Source organism: Nesoenas mayeri, assembly GCF_963082525.1.
Source record: "Nesoenas mayeri genome assembly, chromosome: 2".
NCBI lineage: Eukaryota > Metazoa > Chordata > Aves > Columbiformes > Columbidae > Nesoenas > Nesoenas mayeri.
In genome coordinates this window covers 52,309,972-52,329,635 of record NC_137543.1, presented here as the reverse complement: position 1 = coordinate 52,329,635, position 19,664 = coordinate 52,309,972, and the positions used below count along the sequence as shown (strand labels likewise).

The 19,664-nt window shown below is 37.1% G+C and overlaps 1 protein-coding gene across 2 annotated transcripts in view; it reads right to left on the bottom strand.

Annotated features, from left to right (window-relative positions):
- SMCHD1 (structural maintenance of chromosomes flexible hinge domain containing 1) overlaps window positions 1-19,664 on the bottom strand; it is an 81,286-nt gene that overhangs the window by 52,250 nt on the left and 9,372 nt on the right. The window contains exons 2-17 of one of the 2 annotated variants that reach the window (XM_080338941.1): window positions 18,763-18,838; window positions 17,071-17,232; window positions 10,389-10,471; window positions 10,159-10,289; window positions 8,035-8,149; window positions 7,762-7,881; window positions 5,982-6,148; window positions 3,680-3,773; window positions 3,209-3,419; window positions 2,254-2,371; window positions 1,979-2,162; window positions 1,273-1,470; window positions 1,057-1,170; window positions 669-775; window positions 308-390; window positions 39-152 (exon numbers count right to left, since the gene is read on the bottom strand). In XM_080338941.1, coding sequence (XP_080195067.1) covers window positions 39-152; window positions 308-390; window positions 669-775; window positions 1,057-1,170; window positions 1,273-1,470; window positions 1,979-2,162; window positions 2,254-2,371; window positions 3,209-3,419; window positions 3,680-3,773; window positions 5,982-6,148; window positions 7,762-7,881; window positions 8,035-8,149; window positions 10,159-10,289; window positions 10,389-10,471; window positions 17,071-17,232; window positions 18,763-18,838 — 2,077 coding nt within the window. The remainder of the gene's footprint in view (window positions 1-38; window positions 153-307; window positions 391-668; window positions 776-1,056; window positions 1,171-1,272; window positions 1,471-1,978; window positions 2,163-2,253; window positions 2,372-3,208; window positions 3,420-3,679; window positions 3,774-5,981; window positions 6,149-7,761; window positions 7,882-8,034; window positions 8,150-10,158; window positions 10,290-10,388; window positions 10,472-17,070; window positions 17,233-18,762; window positions 18,839-19,664) is intronic. The other variant, XM_080338942.1, reaches the window with a different exon arrangement.

Genomic DNA, 19,664 nt, shown 5'->3' with positions numbered 1-19,664 from the left:
AATAATAAAGAGTCATTTAAATATACTGGAATACTTACAATGTAAAATAACCTTGAGTTCAACAAGAAGTTTCTTTGAACCCCCGTGGCTTGTACCTGGAAGTTTTTGCATTGCTTCTCCTTTTTTATTCAAAATTTCTATTCTTAATGCTCCTGTATTTAAAAAGAAAAATGACAGGCTTTTAAAATATGCTATGTATTATAAATGATTAGAGATTTCTTTTTGTTTTTCCTTTTTTATAGGAAAAGTGCATAATATAATATTCAATTGACATTTTAGTTTTTAGTATTTGGAAGAAAAAATATACCTATTGGTGTACCAGCAAATCTTGTTTCATTTGGTAATAACTCATCTCCTTCGGGCCATGTTACTGATAATTTGTCAGGAAGTCTAGTGAAAAAGAAAGAGTGAACAGTTCTGCCATGAGGTAAACAATAGGGTCATTTATCTTTAGTAGAATACAGATGAAGCCACTTTTTGGGAAAACAAACCAAACCAAACTATTTATTCTTGGTGTAGAGTTCTAGGGTTTTTTTGTTTCTACTGAAACTACTGACTACTCTCCCATTAGTGAATAAAACTGAACTTTTTTGTTGTTGTTGTTCCTGAAGAAATACTAAAACAGTTATTAAGAACTCCACAACTAAATAATTACAATTAGAGTTTACCTTGCCATTTCATCCTCTATGTATTTTTTAACAGCTTTCTCAGACACTGTTCTGTCAAGTTTTGAGATCGGAATAGTTTTCATTTCAGCATACAATGCCTGAGGTTCCTGAAAAAAAAAATGATTGCAGTTATAAATAGCCCTATTATAATATGTTAGAGAAGAAATGCCTCTTTATCAAGCGACTAGAAAAGTAGACATATTGCATTATGCTAACAAATGCTACCTGATGACTCCACACGACACTGTTCAAAGATGTGCTAAATCCCCAAAACCTCCCATAATTTTCAAAAGTTATTAAAAGTCATTGAAATAAGTCTGACCCAGAATTATGTTTAAAGATTCCATAGGTATACTAGGTGTGTGAATCCTTTTTATATTTGTCCTACCAAGGCAATCTGAACCTCTCCTCCAGTGGCAAATATATCCCCATCATGGTCTCCATACAAAAAAAATTTCTCAATACTTCCATAGAATAATGGAAGAGTCTTAATCGTTTTCACCTGTAAAGAGAAGACAAAATTATTGTATTTGCCTTTTATAGGGTTGAATGCTCTATTGCAAAAGAGAAACAAAACCCCAACATCAGTGAGCAACTAACTTACCAGCTGTCCAGTTTTGTATGTTTTCCCATCCCACTCTATTGCAGCATACACTGCCCAAGGGCTCTGCATTCTTTTGGATGGTAAATCAGTACGTGTAGTTATCCCTTTAAAGACTGTGAACTTTATCTGTTTATCATATTTTTCATGACAGTCTTTGAGCCACAAAGCAAATTCTCTGTCAATTTTCATTCGTTGCTCCTATAAAGAGATTACAAAAGAAATACATATTACTAATGTATTATGAAATTTAAGTCAGACAATTTCAGAAGTAAGAACAATTACAGGAGTACAGTGATACTGATACTGTACTGAAAAAAATGTATTCTTCAGCTTGGAACCACTACAAAATTCTAGGAAAGTTATACTTCAGGTGTTTCTCCTAGCACCCATATTCTTCAATGAAGAGGGTCTTTCCAAAAAAACTGTCATTATAACAAGTGCATAGTAATTGTTTAAGCAAATAAAAGGAAAAAGTCTAAATCTTATTTTTACCAATTTAAAGAGTCAGCTTTACCACTCACTAAAATCGATAGAAGTAGTATCTGCTATAAAGTCCTGCAAAACTGCTCAAGACCAAAGTTCTTCAGAAACAGGGCAATATTCAGTGACGCAAACAAATGACCAGTGAGTAAAAATTTCTATATCACTTGCATTAAACTTTGCCAAAAAGAAATACTTTGCCAAGAAGTATAAAATGATCACCTACCTGTCCATTGAAGATTCTTGTGAAAAGAGTATTTTTATCTTTTAGTTTCAGCTCCAGATCCATGAAAGTAAGTTTGTTTGTGCTGACCTGGAATTTATCATTGGTAAATAATGCACCAGAAATTCTGTTGTAGCATTCAATTGGTGCCAATCCTCTCTTCTTTGGAGAAGCACACCACTCAAAACTAAAAAACAAAAAAGGAGAAAGACATTAAAAGTGTTTTTTTAAAAAGAGAAACAGACTGGTTTACATTGTAGAAAGAGATTGCTACTTACTCTTCCACAGTTGTGTATGGTATTAATCTTCCATTCCAAAAACATTCAAAAATAGGCCTTTTCCCTCTGGCACCCTTTTCTACTATAAAGCAGTCGTCATCATCATCATCGCCTAATTCTTGATTAAAAAGGAGACAGTCTCTATGAATAAGTTTATTTTAAAAGCTAATATAATATCAAAAACCAGAGCAGTCCAAATTAAAAGTTATCTATACTTATTAAGTTAGGCACAGTAGCAATACACATGATATCAAGCTAGGTATATTCAATATTAGGACTTTTTTTTTCCTGTTCAAGAAATACCAAGCACACAAACTCAGGAAAGCTAAGGAAAAAAAATTAAATAGAGATTGAATAATATTACCCAATCTACCAAACTTGCAAATCTCAAATTTGAATAAATATTACTTTTTCCTCTTAGTTTCAACTAATATTCTTCTAACATCATAAAATCTTATCACAATTAAACTCAAGGTTTGGTTTGGAAAAAAAAAAAAATCACCAACATAAGTGATTTTAAAATCCTAGCATCTGAAAATACATCAAGACTGGATAAAACAGATTTTAAATTCAGGATTTAGACTACTTGTCCTCTGTGGTATTACGATGTTAGAATCTCCTGAATCAAACTAATGGTGTTTCATTACATTCTTGTAGCAAAGATCTAACAGTCAGGAAAATGGAAATGTTTCGATCAGACTGCATTCTGTAAGAGTTTATAGCTTGAAATCAGAAGGTGTTATGTCAAAGATCAGGTTTATGTGAACAAGCTACCACAACAATCAATCTGTTCATCCAAAAGGATGTGAACATTTCACTTCTGCCACAACCCAAATTAGATAATAATTTACACTTCCATTTAAATTGTTCCAGTTTATATTTCATTAAAACATTTAGAGTAGTAGGACTGCCTATAATATAATAGGACTGATAATCAGAGAAACATTTCACTCACTTGATGGAAAACATGGATCATCAGGGTACGTTTCTTTATCATACAGGAAGGGATGATATCGGATGATGCCTTCCACTATCCCTTCTCCATCGACATGTGCCTTAAACTCAAAACTATCTGCTGCAGTATTTATATACAATGTCTGCATGTCATCTTTGATCTCCCTAAGATTGACAATCTTTGGCACTTTTCCTTTTTCAAACATTGAAATCTGGGAAAAAATAAAATAAGTTGATTTTCCTTAGACCAAAATATGTACACTAATTAGCATTTATGACATTTATCTTCCCTGTTAGCAAAATTAATTACTTCTTATGCTGCAGTGATAAACAACACTACTTTTTAAAAATTATATCACATATAGATCTTAAAATGCTGATGGAGTTCAAAGTGCATTATTAAAGAAAAACAGGCACAATAGGAAATAAATTGCCATCAAAGAAGAATTTTGACAAGTAAAAAATCTCTTACCTGAATGTCGATGTTGTTGAAAGGGCTTACATCTTTTGTTACAGCATTAGTTTCATTTCCTTTTGGTCCATGGATATAATAGTGATAGATATGCCTGAAATACATTTCAAATTTAAAAAAAAAATAAAAAATCAATCTCAAAAAGTGAAACTAAAAAATTGAACGTTATAATTTTCAAAAATCTAAATAAACTCATATTTTATTAAAATACAACTGGTTCTCTGTATTGTTATAAATCAACTCCATGACAACATGTGTTATATGGTACAGAAGATTCACTAAAGTGAGTGAGTCCTTTTCACTCCTTTCAACTCTCATGCCCTTCATGCACAATCATATTAGTATCAATTTTTTGATAAAATAATTAGGAATATTACAAAATGGAAAATAATACATAAGTGAAAAAAATGATTGTTACATGGCTACAGATCCTTTACATCAAAGTACAAAACTACTGTAATTTGTTCTGCACCTGGATATTAAAAAAAAAAAAGCCAAAAAGCTTCCCACGTTGTTTCTGATATCAGCTTTGTATTGATCATCTAATAGTAACAGAAGTGTTTAACAACCACCATCCTTTAGTTATTCACAAAAAAGTAAAGATACTCCCTTTGAATAGAGGCAGCAGTTGTGCATGTGATCTGCATATTAGAATTTTTGGTTTATATTTGTAAACATTACTTTCTAATAGCACTGTCATCATTTAAGAAACTAAAAAAAAATCCGCACCATCAGACAGATTATTTTTCTTTCATAGAGATATGAAGATTGAGAAAACTGAAAAACTTAAGCACATTTACCTTAACTTTTCAGCAAGCTACCTAGTACTTCCAGCTTCAAAGACTGAGTCTTTAAACTGCAGGGCAGCGGTTCATAGAAAAATTAGATTATACAAGTCAATGGGACTGAATGCATGAAGGAAGTTAAATGCACCTTTGCTTCCAACATCTACTGCACTAAATGCACCACAAGGAAATATCTTGGGTCCCAGACAGAAGTTCCTCATGGTCTTCTTGCTCAGGATTTTAGAACAGGCTGATATAACTGCTTAGCATTTTGTCTGCATCACATCCAGACCTCAAAAGGTGCATTCATGGCCTTAAGACATAATTATTTGGGGAGTTTAGCTCCCCTCCCTTCATTTCAAAGCATCTGAAACAATACGAGGGCTGTGCTGTAGCCCACTAGAGCAGAATGAGCTAGTATCATGTTACGGCAGGAGGGTATGTGGAGGTGTTTGAGGGGAAAAAGGACATTATGGCTGAAATAGTGATGCAGGATTGTGTAGCACTGGGAAGCTAAATCTGACTGGTTTTACTGTAATAGCTACTTGAATAATTCCACTTGGGTTTCATATCAAATGGAGGCAGTTCTTCCACTTCAAGAGGTTGTTAGAATGAACTAGCAAATACCTAAGTGTGGCTGTTCACCAGAACATTAGCCTAGAGGCTAATGACAGACCTATGTTATCTGACAATGCAGATGTAACCCTACATTTTCATGTTAAAAAGGGTTTCAGCCACAAGTTCTTACATGCAACAGTGAATCATATTTCATATCGTAAGGTAGTATCTAGTCTTTACATTAATCCTCTTATTAAGTATTATCTATTATTATTAGATTACAGGTAAAACAAAAATAAAAGTATAGCTTCAAAATCAAGTTTTATGGCTTGTCAGATTTCAAAATTGGGCTGTGACTTCATAGTTCAGTTCACACTGACAGAAAGATCCATCATGTTAATAGATAAGACCACACAACTTCCAGGTACCACAGACTTCCATATGTCCAGACTCTGCAGGTCCACTGATGACACTACTATAGTACTGAGTTGACAGTATCATATATTGTTCTCCCTCTTAAACTGGGATAAAGCAGTAACTTTTTTTGGTTTTGTTTTAAAAACAAAAAACAAACAAGCTGCAAATACAAAGCTAGATATCAAGGTCAGGAGCACAGCTTTGAGAAAATCAACTTTCAAGTTATAAATAATTAGATACCAAATTATTAAATTAATAACTGCTACATTTAATAGGTTATTAATAATTAGATTGGATAATTACGTATCAATTATCAAGTCACATTGAAACTAATGTTTGTAAACATATTTGTTTAGATGGGGGCTCCATTCACTTGTACTAGTTTCTGTAAAATCAGTTAGCTAGGCAGACTAATTGTTGCATTAACAAAATATGTGTCAACAACCTGAACAGATATAAAGCAAATGACCAAGTACATTCATAATTATCTGACCTTGTTAGTAGTCTACTTTTAAATAAAATCTTTTAAGTCACCAACTTACGCCAGCTGCCTTGTCCAAAGATGAAAGTAGTTTTTCAAGTACTGCATATGATCTGGTTGTACACCTGTAATGACAACTGCTGTGAAACTCTCTTTATCCCTTTCTTCTAATATTAGACCATGAAGAAATCTTTCATCATCACTTGTGATGTGAGTAGAGTCAGACGGCTACAAAAAGAATAAAATAATAAGAACAGGAATGTAAACTGAATTTCTGAACTCCCATCAGTTTTCAAAGGGATTAAAAAAACAGAACAGGAAAATAATACAGAACACATGATGCTAAGTATCACAAAGGATTAACGCTTAAAATAAAAGGTTCCAAATTAAACTCAACAAACTGAGAATCTGACATCCCTGATCCAGTTCATTTTCAACTCACTTTCATCACAGCATTTGAAGTGTTCAGTCTAGAAATGGATTTTATCATGCTTAATGTGGCACTGTGTGATATCCATATTCTCATAGATCAAATGGAACTATTATATTTACAAGACGTAAGTCTTGTCTAAGAAAATGAAGCCAAAAGAAAAAATATTTGGTTTTAAATGGATAGGTTGCTATCTACAACATAAATTGAAGTGAAAGAAATATGCTTTTGCTGTGAAAGAGAAAGGGCAAATCCTCAGTTCCAGCTGAAATACCCAGTAGTCTCACAGAAACAGAAATTCCTGATTCCAGAAAGTCCTGATCATATTTTCTTGGATGAATGTACTTTACTCTTATGCTAAGAAGTTTTTAAGCTGGATAGAAACACAGTAATTGATGTCATGCTTCATGCTGGACCAATGGACAATCCTTTACACTCGGTGCATTCAGAAAAGAAGCTATTTTTAATGGAGATCTTTATAGCAGTAGCAAAAAATTGGTACAACTGAGAAGATATGCTTCTCCATGCTGTAGTAAAAGCAGCTTTGTGCCTTGTTTTGCAGTAAAACAGGCAAAAAGGAAACACGTTGCTGAGTCAGTGAAAGAATAGATCTTGTAGCTAACTTAAACAGTGAAATATGTTAGTCAAGGGAGTTAAGATTTACCTTCCCCGGGGGAATCAAAGAGCTCCCCTTAACCAACCAGCCCATCCATACAAAAGGCCAAGAATTCTGATAGAATGCACAAGATGTGGGCTATAATCAAGGTCTGATTACCTTGTTGTACACAGCACCCACTTATGCTCCCATCGGCTCCATTAGCTATATCTTTATCTCTTTGCTCAAAAATGTCCAACAAACAGTTCTAATCAGTCTTCCTCCTTCTCTCACAGCCTTTTCCTTAAGCTTTACTTCTTCATGAAAACCATCATGACTGTTCATTTTAGTTTACAACTAAATACAAAATCAGTGAAGATTTGTGAAACCACTGGGTTTTGTTGATCTGGCTGGATTTTTCTCCCATATTTATGTTAGTTCTTCTACATACTTCTACATAAGCACAGTTTGTTTCCGTAATTTATTCCCTACTACCTCAGAGAACAAACATTTTTCTTTATGCTTCACACATAACAAAACAAATGCTGTTCTTATAAAGGTATTTTAAATTTTTCTTCTTAAGCTGATATATCAAACTATATGGTATTTGTCTTTTAAGCTAAACTGAAAAAAGAATCACATAGAAATAAAGCCTTATGATATAGTGTCTTCAAGTTTCCTGCTACTTCCTTTTATACTCCAGAGTGCAAATGATTCATAAGATATCACCATATAAGAATTAAAAAAATATTACATAGTGAAAACATGTTAACCTTGGAAAGACTTTAATTTTAAAAAAGTATTTAGGCTATTTACCTTTCTGTTTCGGATGTATCCGCTATATATTGCTTCTTTGTTTTTCTCCTTCTTTTCAAAATCCTCTTTAGAAAGGACAAGTTCATGAACATCCTGAGTTCCTGCAGGTTTGCTTATCATCTGTTTTTATTAAAGAAACACTATTTAAATATCAAAAATCTTTTCAAATGAACATAATAAAAAAGCTTAAAGTTGTGATTAAAAGCTAGGACAACAACAATCTGATTACGTAAAAATGTTTTAAAATGAAGTTGAAAATTGACATTTACTTACTCTGGCAGAGTGTCCAACGAAGAACACTGCTTGTTTGCCTCCAACTCCAAAATATGAGATATCACTATTTAAACTACGAGGCACTGGCAAGGGGCGTACATATCCTGAATGATCACTGAGAGTAAAAGTGGCTTTAATGAATTTTCTCAAGACAAATGTCATTTAAAAAAACCCCAAACAAATGGAAAACAACCCACTCGTGATCTAAACAGCTTGTATTAAATTCTTCCTGCGGTCACTTTGTTCAAAAATCCTTCTCCTTAGAGCTGTTACAATTGCAACATTAAAATGTATGTGCCTAAAATTCTTGACATATTATTTTTAAAAGGATGATGACAGACTATTTTTCTAAGTCATCTTATAAGACAGTTCTGTCACTCCTAGCAAATCAAATCTTATTCAGTCATACTCTTGTGATTACTACTTAAAGAATGAATCCTGTCTGCAATTGCTAACCTAAAGATATATAAATCCATTCAGTTTCAGGTCAGTCTGACAAAGAAAAGAGTGACTTGCAGAACACCTAATCAGAGAGACTGACCTTGCAACTTTAGGCATTTTGAAGCTCACACAATTAGTTGAGTCTTGCTTTAAGACAAACTTCTAGACCGTTGGATGAAGTGTCCTTTAGCTGAACACTGCTCATTATATGCTAAAAGGATTATGTAATGCAATATGCAAATGTGTCACCAATTGGCTCTTTAGAGTGTGAATGCAGTGATAAGATTTTGTAGATAATGGCTGTGAATTTTCTTGCTGGCATGCTGGCTTCATTCCACAGGCTTGCGCAACTCTGTAATAAACAATATTTTGCCTCTATGTGCTACAATTTGGCTCTTTGCACACCGGGTGACAGAATCCTGTTTTTGGTACTACTACACAAGTTCAACTTTCATCCAAATAACTCTTTTGCTCATTACTATCTATGTACTTTTTTTTTTTTAACTCACTGAAATTCACATGAAAGAGAGGAAAACATTTGACAGAAAGAATCTAACAGAAAAATAAACTATTACCCTGAAAACTTTTAATTTACATCTACCTTCCCATTGAATGATATCAACCCACGATTTGAACCTGTAGCTTAAAAATACTATACATTTCTACTCATAATTTCTACTGTTACAAATTCCACCTACATCAATTTCAAAAAGCAGTGTATTTCTTTACAAATGACTAGATGACCCAGAATAACTTTTTATGCACTTCACAGTATCACAGTATGTTTGGGATTGGAAGGGACCTCAAAAGATCATCTAGTCCAATCCCCCTGCAGTTGTTTCATTGACATTAGTCATTTTATTTGGAGATGCTTCCAATGCAGAAAAAACCCCAACACCCTCCTCAGCTATTTTATCACTTTCTACTGCACATTACTTTTTACACTAGTTTCTCACAGGACAAATTACTTAGGATTGAGTCTGTGATCTTCATGTTCAAATTTACTGTCATAGACTTAAAGTATTTAAAAAGTTACCAAGCTCAAGAACTGTATATAACTGCTACTCTGGAACTTTCTACACTAGGGTTAAGTCTGTGGAAGATGCCTTGAGATGAGATTCAAAACTCTAAAATGAATCCATATTAAGTAGCAAAACCCACTGAAAACCTCCACATTCTTCTTTAAATGCAAAGCATTTATTTTGCCTAGCCTCCTTCGAAAAATACAGACATCTTCAGGTACAATTTGCATTACACTGTCTACAATCAAGATAAAAAATTAAAAAATAAAAAACATAAACCAAAACCCTGTGTTTGTTATTACAGTAGCATAACAGACATGCTTTGCTTAATGAACTACTGAAGGGCTTTCAGGTAACAGATGAACACACTATAAAGAAACATCTGCAGAACATAGAGTGGCCCTAGCTATACATAGGCAAGTCAAAGACAGCTTAGAAAGGTCACGAGAATAAAAAAAATGTTCTCATGGTATAATATTAGAAGAGAAGTTTTGGGTAATGAAGCTTCTCTGTTTCCTACCTACAAAAAATGTATCTATTTATATGTAATCATAGAATAACAGGTTTAGCTGTGTTGGTATAGAGATATGTCTTAATATAATATTCTGCGAAACTTTACAGACTTTGCTAAGTGTTGTAAAAATGATGAAAGCTTTCTAACCTCTCGAAGTCACCTTGTCTTGTAAACTTTGACAATCTATATACAGCCCAGTTGTTAAGCTGTTTAGAAGTCATTCCTCTTCCATTATCGATCACAGCAACAGCTGGTTTTCCTTGGGACTCATCAAATAACTGTTTGGGGGGAAAAAATAAAAAACAAGGAGCACCAAAAAAAAAAAAGAAAAGATAATGCAAAATACACCTGAAAAAAGTAGAAGATTTCTATCTTACCAATTTTATCTGTATGCTCCGAATACCAGCATTTCGGGATGTAGCTGACAGAGAATTGTCAATCAACTCAGCAAGGGCAAATGCTAAAGAGAATGAAGAAAAATAACTCTATTAAAATCTCATTCTCAAAAGATGGCATTCAGAAAACAGACACACACTCACAGTAGTTTATTCTGAGTAATTACAATAACACATTCCCTAAACACAGACAAGAGCTAAGTACTGTTAGAACCATCAAAAGTGTGCAACATCTTGATTTTTTTTTTAATCTTTTGTATGTATATTTTATGATTTATCTAATCACTAAATCTCTCATATCTCTGTTGAAAGTAAGAACACAATTACTGAATGTACCTAGCAGCAGTGATGAACTAACAAACTCCTTACCACAAAACAAACTTGTTCTTTTCCATGGTTAGGAATGAATGTGTGGGATTCATAATGAAAGTCCAAAGTATGTAAAAAACTGACTTTGACTTGTTAAAATATTGAAGAAAGAATAAACTCATTTAAAAAAACTCAATGGAAATGTTGTGTGACTTCCAAAATAGAAAGTGATTTGTTTACAAAAAGAACACAAAACTGTAAAAATGGTTGAAGAATTTAGTCAATGGTAAATAAAAACAAAATTCTGTCAGATATGTGGCAATACACAGCAGAAATAGTTAGCCAAACTACTTCCCCAAGTTTGTTGTTTCTAAACATTAACACTTGAAGTCCTTGCCTAACTAAAGTTAGGACTATCTAACTTTAGTAAAAAAATTGCATTTAATTTAGGACAAGAGCATCAATCTGAAAAAAATCTATCAAGTTCAGATTAATTCACTCTGACTGATCATCTCTAACGAACAGACATTTTATTCAGTCTCTCTGATAAGCAATTTTTATTCCCTACAATTTGCAAGGTTATTCAAAATGCCACAGTGCTAATTACACTGGACATACACTTCAGACATGCAAAATCAATCCCTTGAGTATTAGTATAACACCACTGAAGCATTTGGCATTTTCCCTCAAGTTGTTTCTGAAGTATAAAACCAGTTCCCAGTTTCTTTGCAACTTTCTTTACTGCAGGAGTTGAGCATCAGTTATCCATACTTACTATTACATATCAAAGAACCATGGCCCTTCATCAACATAGGAAACTGATCGGGCAATGCCCTTAGAGATGTTGTAAGTAAGGAGCTTCAGCTGCAGTACACTCACACACACTCAAAACTACTATTTGCTTTAACAGTCTATTCTTGTACATAATAAAAGTAGATGGATGGCTTAGTATAGCTGTTTTATAAATATTAAATACTGGTGTGTTGCAGAATTTCACAAATGACTTCATTAGGGTCTCAAAGACTGTCATCTGTTGCAGAGTACAGACAAGATCAAGAATTGACTTAAAAGCATATGAAAAGTTTCTCACAAATACCTGAAGCTCGTTCGGTCTCTTTTAGAGAGAACGATGATTTAAAGTACCCTAATAAGCCGCTTTAGTAATAACAAGACAGAAGAAAATGTGGAAAAAAAGTTTAGTTTTCCCTTAGTAGTATAATATTTGCTTTACTACTAAAGAAAAAAAAAATCAATGGACTTCAAAAAGACAACATTGAGACTCCATATTTAAATCTATTCTCTGACTCATGAATAACTGTCTTCAGGCTTTGGGGCAAAAGAAGACAAAATAGCAAATGGACGTTGATGATACTGCCAGATGAACCTAAACAAAAGTTCAAAAGGTTTTTAAATTAGAGCAAGCTGTCAAGAAACTTCAATATCTAGGCCAACAGACATTGACAGGCATGATCAAAGTCTTCTCCTCTCCTGTGGATATACTTTCTTCCTGTTTCAATACTTCTGAGACACAAATCACAGAATGGTTGGGGTTGGAAGGGGTCTCTGGAGATCATCTAGCCCAATCCACCTGCTAATGCAGATTCACCCAGAGCAGATCACACAGGAATGTGTCCAGGTGAGTCTTAAATGTCTCAAGAGAAAGAGACTCCACAATCTCTCTGGGCAGCCTGTTCCAGTGCTCTGTTACCCTCAAAGTAAAGAAGTTTCTCCTCATATTCAGATGGAACCTTCTATGCTTCAGTCCGTGTTTGTTGCCCCTCATCCTATTGTCGGGCACCACTGAAAAGAATCTGGTCCCCACCCTTGAGACATTTATAAACATTGATGAGATCTCCTCTCAGCCTCTTCTTCTCCAGGCTGAACAGACCTAGCTCTCTCAGTCTCTCTTCACAAGAAAGGTGCTCTAGGCCCCTAATCATCTTCATAGCCCACAGCTGGACTCTCTCCAGTAATTCCTTGTCCTCCTTAAACTGGGGAGCCCAGAACTGGACGCAGTTCTCCAGATGCAGCCTCACCAGGTCAGAGTAGAGGGGAAGGAGGCCCTCTCTTGACCTGTTCGTCACACTTCTTCTTAATGCACCCCAGGATACTGTTGGTCGTCTTGGCCACAAGGGCACACTGTTGACTCATGGTCAACCTCCTGTCAAACAGAATTCCCAAGTCCTTCTCTGCAGTGCTGCTTTCCAGCAGGTCCGCCCCTAACCTGTACTGGTACCTGGAGTTATTCCTCCCCAGGTGCAGGAACCTACACTTGCCCTTGTTGAACTTCATGAGGTTCTTCTCTGCCCACTCCTCCAGCCTGTCCAGGTCTCTCTGAATGGCAGTACAGCCTTCTGGTGCGTCAGCCCTTCCACCCAGTTTGGTATCGTCAGCAAACTTGCTGAGGGTGCACTGAGTCTCTTCATCCAGGTCATTGATGAACAGGCTGAACAGAACTGGACTTGACACTGACCCCTGGGGATCCCCACTAACTACAGGCCTCCAACCAGACTCTGCACGATTGATCACAACCCTCTGAGCTCTGCCATCCAACCAGTTCATGATCCATCTCACTGTGCCCACATCTAGCCCACACTTCTTCAGCTTGCCTATGAGGAGGTTGTAAGAAATGGTGTCAAAAGCCTTGTTGAAGTCAGGGTAGACAATGTCCATTCCTCCTCCCTTGTCTACCCAGCCAGTATAACATCATAGAAGGCTATCACGTTGGTCAAACATGATTTCCCTCTGGCGAACCTGTGCTGCCTACTCCTGATAACCTTCTTTTCCTCCACTTGCTTGGAGATGACGTCCAGAATGAGCTGTTCCATCACTTTTCCAGGGATGGATGTGAGGCTGACTGCCCTATAGCTTCCTGGGTCACCCTTCTTGCCCTTTTTGAAGACTGGAGTGATGCTGGCTTTCTTCCAGCCCTCAGGCACCTCTTCTATTCTCCAAGACCTTTCAAAGATGACGGAGAGTGGCTTTGCAATAAACATCTGCCAACCCTCTCAGCACTCATGGGTGCATCCCATAAGGGCCCATGGATTTGTGGATGTCCAGTTTCTACAGACAATCTCTAACCTGTTCTTCCACAACCAAGGGAAAGTCTTCCTTTTGCCCAACTTTCTCTTCTGTTTCTAGGGTCTGGAAAACCTGAGGGCCAGTCTTAGCAGTAAAGCCAGAAGCAAAGGCGGCATTCAGTAACTGTGCCTTCTCTGTATCATCTGTCACCAGGGCACCCTCCTCATTCAACAGCAGACCTACATTTTCCCTAACCTTTCTTTTGTTGCTGATATACTTGAAGAAGCCCTTCTTGTTGTCTTTGACCACCTTGGCCATATTTGCTTCCAAATGGAGCCTGGCCTTCCTCACTGCATTCCTGCATACTCTAACAGCCTCCTTGTATTCCTCCCAGGTGATCTGTGCTTTTTTCCATGTTTCATAAACATCTTTCTTCCACCTGAGTTTTGACATATTTATTCATCCATGCTGGCCTCTTACTCCCTTTACTTCATTTCTTCCTCATAAGGATGTATCGGTCTTGGGCTTGGAGGAAGTGATACTTGAATATTAGCCATCTCTTTTGGACCCTCCCTACCTTCTAGAGACCTGTCCCATGGGATTCTTCTAAGCAGGACCTTGAAGAGGCCAAAGTTCACCCTGCTGAAGTCCATGGTTTTAGTCCTACTTATTTTCCTGCTTCCTTCATGCAGGATCCCGAACTCTACCATCTCATGGTCACTGCAGCCGAGGCTGCTCCCAATCATGACATCTCCAACCAGTTCTTCTTGGTTTGTTAGGACAAACTCCAGCAACAAGACTCTCCTACAGCCCAGGCTACCACAAACATTGACCTTTCCAATAAGTTCCTCTGCACTGGTGAACAACAGGTCCACTAATGCATCTCCTCTGCTTAAGCTTTGTATAACCCACATTAGGAAGTTATCAATGCACTCCAAGTGTCTTCTAGACTGCTTGCAGCTCGCTTCGCCAGTTTTTCAGTGGGTGTCAGGGTGATTGAAGTTCCCTAGCAAGATCAGGGCCTGCAAGTATGATGCTTCCTGTAGTTGAAGTGAGAACATTTCATCACCATCCTCCCTGTAGTAGTTTAACCTTGGCTGGTAACTAGAACCATGTGCCACGCACTCGCCCCTCCCCCCATGCCAGTGGGATGGGGAGGAGAATCGGGAAACAAAAAGCAAAATGCATGGGTTGGGATAAAAACAGTTTAAAAGAACAGCAAAAGGGAAAAGATAAACAATAACAATGAAAGAATATACAAAGTGAGAGATACACAATGCAATCGCTCACCACACAGCAACACCAGTGTACAGCCTGCTCCCAAGTAGCAATCCCCTGGCAGGAATCACAAACACTGCTCCCATGCCACTGCTCCTACAGAGCAAATACCCAAACCACACTTGGCACTCAAAAGACAATCACACCGGTGCCCCAGAGAGCAGCAACATCCCTGAGCACCAAGTGCCCTAAAGCAGTGAGGGTTCCTCCCCACAGCCAGCTCTCCAGTTTTATATAGAGCATGACCTTCTATGGTATCTAATATCCCTTTGGCTAGTTTGGGTCAGCTGTCCTGGCTGTGTCCTCTTCCAGCCTCCTGTGAAAATTAACCCTACCCCAGCCAATCCAGCACACTCCCCTTGATCAGGTAGCCTGTATTAAACATGAACCATGACATCTCCTTTCTTGGCTTGGTCTCCAGTTTTCACAAATAAGGTCTTGACCTGTACACTGCTGTTTTTCAAAGACAGTTCTGTGCAGCTATTCCATTTTTTTAATGTAGAGGGCACCCCCCCACCCCCACTTCCTTGCCTGTCCATCCTGAACAGTTTATAGCTATCAATTGCAGCACCCCAACCCCTTAGTTTCTTAGTTTAAAGTGTTATTCACTAAGTCAGCCATTCTGCCAGCAATGCTTTATGATCTCTCCCAGCATGCAAAGTAGGGTCAATAGGTGAAAAAAATGGTAACTAGTTCAACATATACAAAAAGAGATGACACTTTACATGACATGCAATTAAGCTTGAGGCTCAATACCACAAAATATTGTGAACGCTAAAGATATTGAGGTATTCTTTGAACCACACAAGTTCATGAAAAAGAACAGCCCACAAACAGGAACTCCAAAGTCCTCAAATCGCTTTTGTTGCATCTCTGCATGACCTGTTCTCCTGGTATTTCTCAGGTTCTGATACTGACTGCTGGTAGGAACAAAACATGGATCTAGACAGAATGCTTCGCATGGTCTAATACAGCAGTTCCTGTGCACACAGATACACATACCACTGACCAGACTACAGGGTGTTTCAAAAAGATGGACCCAACATGTTACAATTACAGAAAAATTTACAAATGAATTATCAAGTTTTAGTAACTCTTTTATAAATGCTCTTTGTTCCATCTACCTGCTGTATGGGCTGTAAGAGTTTCATTCATAGGTGGTTTGTGGCTGCAGAAGTATAGTGACTTCAACTTGGGTCTATCTTTTTGAAACAACCTGTCTTAGTACACTTTAACCACAGAACCCCTGAACTAAAACAAGTGTCTTTGGCAGGATGAAAAACAAATGAAGTGCAGAAAGAGGGAGGGGCCAAAAGGAGAATGGTACTTGAAAATATAGTTGCTATTTATAGATGTTGAGACTGTTTTGAAACAGAAATCACTGTGGGAATGGTATAATGGTGAGTCTGGATGTTTGCATCTTTTCCTGTAGAATTTTGAGCCTGCTGTACCTAATATGTACATACTTAAAAAGTAATCACAGCCACAGACGTAATTTTCAGAGAAGCCATAAACAGAAATTATTTTTTTTTTAATAAAAGAATATGAAATGCTGGTTACATATTTAATATACCAGTCAGATAAAAACTAAAGCAGTATCTTTTAAAATAAATACTTGTTCTTGTTGGTAAGTTAAGCCCTGTAGAATCACAGATGAGACAGCAGACAAAATTTTATGGCAGCTCATACAGAAACTGTTCACCAGGTTAAAAAACAAAGTCTGTTTTAGGTACAGGAGACAACAACCTGGTAGCACAAATGCTGACCTATCTGGATGACATTGGCAAGATTATTATTAAGACTGAAATCATTTTAGTTCTAAAATATTCAAACTTCTTAAAGAAGTATTTGAGCAAGTACCTCTGTAAATCTGGATTCTTACACAGCCATTTTGAGTCATTTTCAAAAGAAAAAATATATAAAGAAATCGTAAAAGAAAAATTAACTATATAAGACTATACTTTTTCACCAGCTCTAATTAAAAGCTAAATTGCTCATAACCACATTATATCCATGTAAATATCTTTTACACAAGATTATTTTGTTAAGTACTTACGCAATGGATTTTGCCCTTCGCTGGCATAGTATTCGTACATGCCACTTTTAACAAGTGTATCATAGTGGGGCAGGAAATCAATTCGCTCCTTGGTTGCCGAAAGCAGCGTTTGATCAACTGACTGTAGCAGATATAAAGTAACTCCATCTTGAACAAGTTCGCCTGCAATGAAGATGAAATACACAGTATACTGAAGAGCATTCACTGCACCAGTCAACTTCTGCTCTCAAAACACAGAATCACAGAACGATAGGGATTGGAAGAGACCTCCAAAGATCATCTAGTCCAATTCCCCTGCTGGATCAGGAACACCTAGATGAAGTTACACGGGAAGGCATCCAGGCAGGTTTTGAATGTCTCCAGAGAAGGAGACTCCACAATCTCTCTGTGCAGCCTGTTCCAGTGCTCTGTCACCCTCACTGAGAAGAAGTTTCTTCTCATATTTAAGTGGAAACTCCTGTGTTCCCGTTTGTATACATTGCCCCTTGTCCTATCTCTGTTATCACCGAGAAGAGCCTGGCTCCATCCTCGTGGCACTCACACTTTACATATCTATAAACATTAATAAGGTCACCCCTCAAGTCTTCTCTTCTCCAAGCTAAAGAGACCCAGCTCCCTCAGCCTTTCCTCATAAGGGAGATGCTTCACTCTCTTAATCATCTTTGTTGCCCTGCGCTGGACCCTCTCCAGCAGTTCCCTGTCCTTCTTGAACTGAGGGGCCCAGAGCTGGACACAATATTCCAGATGTGGTCTCACCAGGGCAGAGTAGAGGGGAAGGAGAACCTCTCTCGACCTACTAACTACCCCCCTTCTAATATACCCCAGGATGCCACTGGCCTTCCTGGCCACAAGGGCACAGTGCTGGCTCATGGTCATCCTGCTGTTCACCAGGACCCCCAGGTCCCTCTCCCCTACACTGCTCTCTAATAGGTTGTTCCCCAGTTTATACTGGAACCTGGGGTTGTTCCTACCCAGATGCAAGACTCTACACTTGCCCTTGTTATATTTCATTAAATGTTTCCCCACCCAACTCTCCAGCCTGTCCAGGTCTCCCTGGACGGCAGCACCGCCTTCTGGTGTGTCAGCCACTCCTCCCAGTCTTCTGTCATCAGTAAACTTGCTGATAGTACACTCTATTCTCTCATCCAAGTCATTGATGAATATATTGAATAATACTGGTCCCAGTACTGACCCTTGAGGCACTGCACTAGATACAGGCCTCCAACCAGACTCAGCCCCACTGATTGCAACTCTCTGGCTTCCTTTCTTCAGCCAGTTCCCAGTCCACCTCACTAGTACAGGTTTAGCATCAGGTAATCTCTGTATTTTCTTAGGTGTTGACTACTCAGCCTCCTAGCAACAATATTTATTTTAAAATATTTTCATGTTTACAAGCTTAATAATGCAAGTTTTCTCAGGTGACAGCTATTTACATGCCACTTTTTCCTATCATTTACAGAATTTGTGAAGGAAGATAAAAAATTACTTTGTATAATTGTCATCATGCTAATGAGTAGTTGCTAAAAACTTATTTGTGAAAGTCAATTTTGTAACAATTCTTGCCAAACTATGATAGGATTTTCACTTGCAGTGAATTATTTCATGTCATAGAACATAAACATTCATCATCATGCAATTTTTACAATCAATATAAGAAATAGCTGTATTTATTCCACCATCTAAGGTACTTACTGAAGTTGTCTTCTGTAATTTCCTTCCTGTTTGTTGTGGTGATAACAAAGTTTTCATCAGTATTTATGCCAAATGCCTACAAAAAATTGAGGTTATTCAGTTATGATAATGAAGCACTCCACAAAGTATTCAGATAAATGAAAAAACAACAGTGGTCTTTCCATTCACTTTGCCACAAGCTACTGAGAAGTGACCAAATATTTCTCCTAAATGAACTCAGAAGTAGAACACAGTTTAATTCCAGAACTTAACTTCATTTGCTTCCTCAACTTAGCCAAACTGTCCATAAGGGAATAGTTTGGGGTTTTTTTTACCTGCTTAAAATATGTTTCAGGGAGCAACAGAAATTTTAGGGAGGAGGAACTGTTTTATATATAATCACCTTGAGGGCTGAAGAACGAGACTGAACAGCACTACTTCAGACTGCACAACGACAACAGCAATAGTCATGATCTAGAGTGTGTCCTATATTTAACTGCACCATTTTGAGAGTTCTTAAAGTTGGATACACATTAAAGTCTTGTTCTTCAATTATATCATACATTAAGAAAAAAAAAAAGGTTTTCTTAAAGAAAATTCTTTGCCGTTAAAACACTGAAGTATATTCTTCTGAACCTAAACAATTTTCACTGCTTTGCTGCCTCCAACTTGAATATGCTTCTGTAGCTTTGGACTTTTTATCCTGCTTTCTACATACATTTAAATGCCTCTATATATGCCCTGATTTTTGCACCCTGATTTACAACACTAATCTCTTTCTCAAAATATTAAACTAAATATTTCTATTTTCTCCTGCCATTCCAGGTCTTTGAAATTCAAGAAGTCAGCTTTGGTTTTGTTTAACTCCATCAACCCCTTCAGTCCTGTGGTCACGACTCCAACAGGTGCTTTCTGTGGTTTTA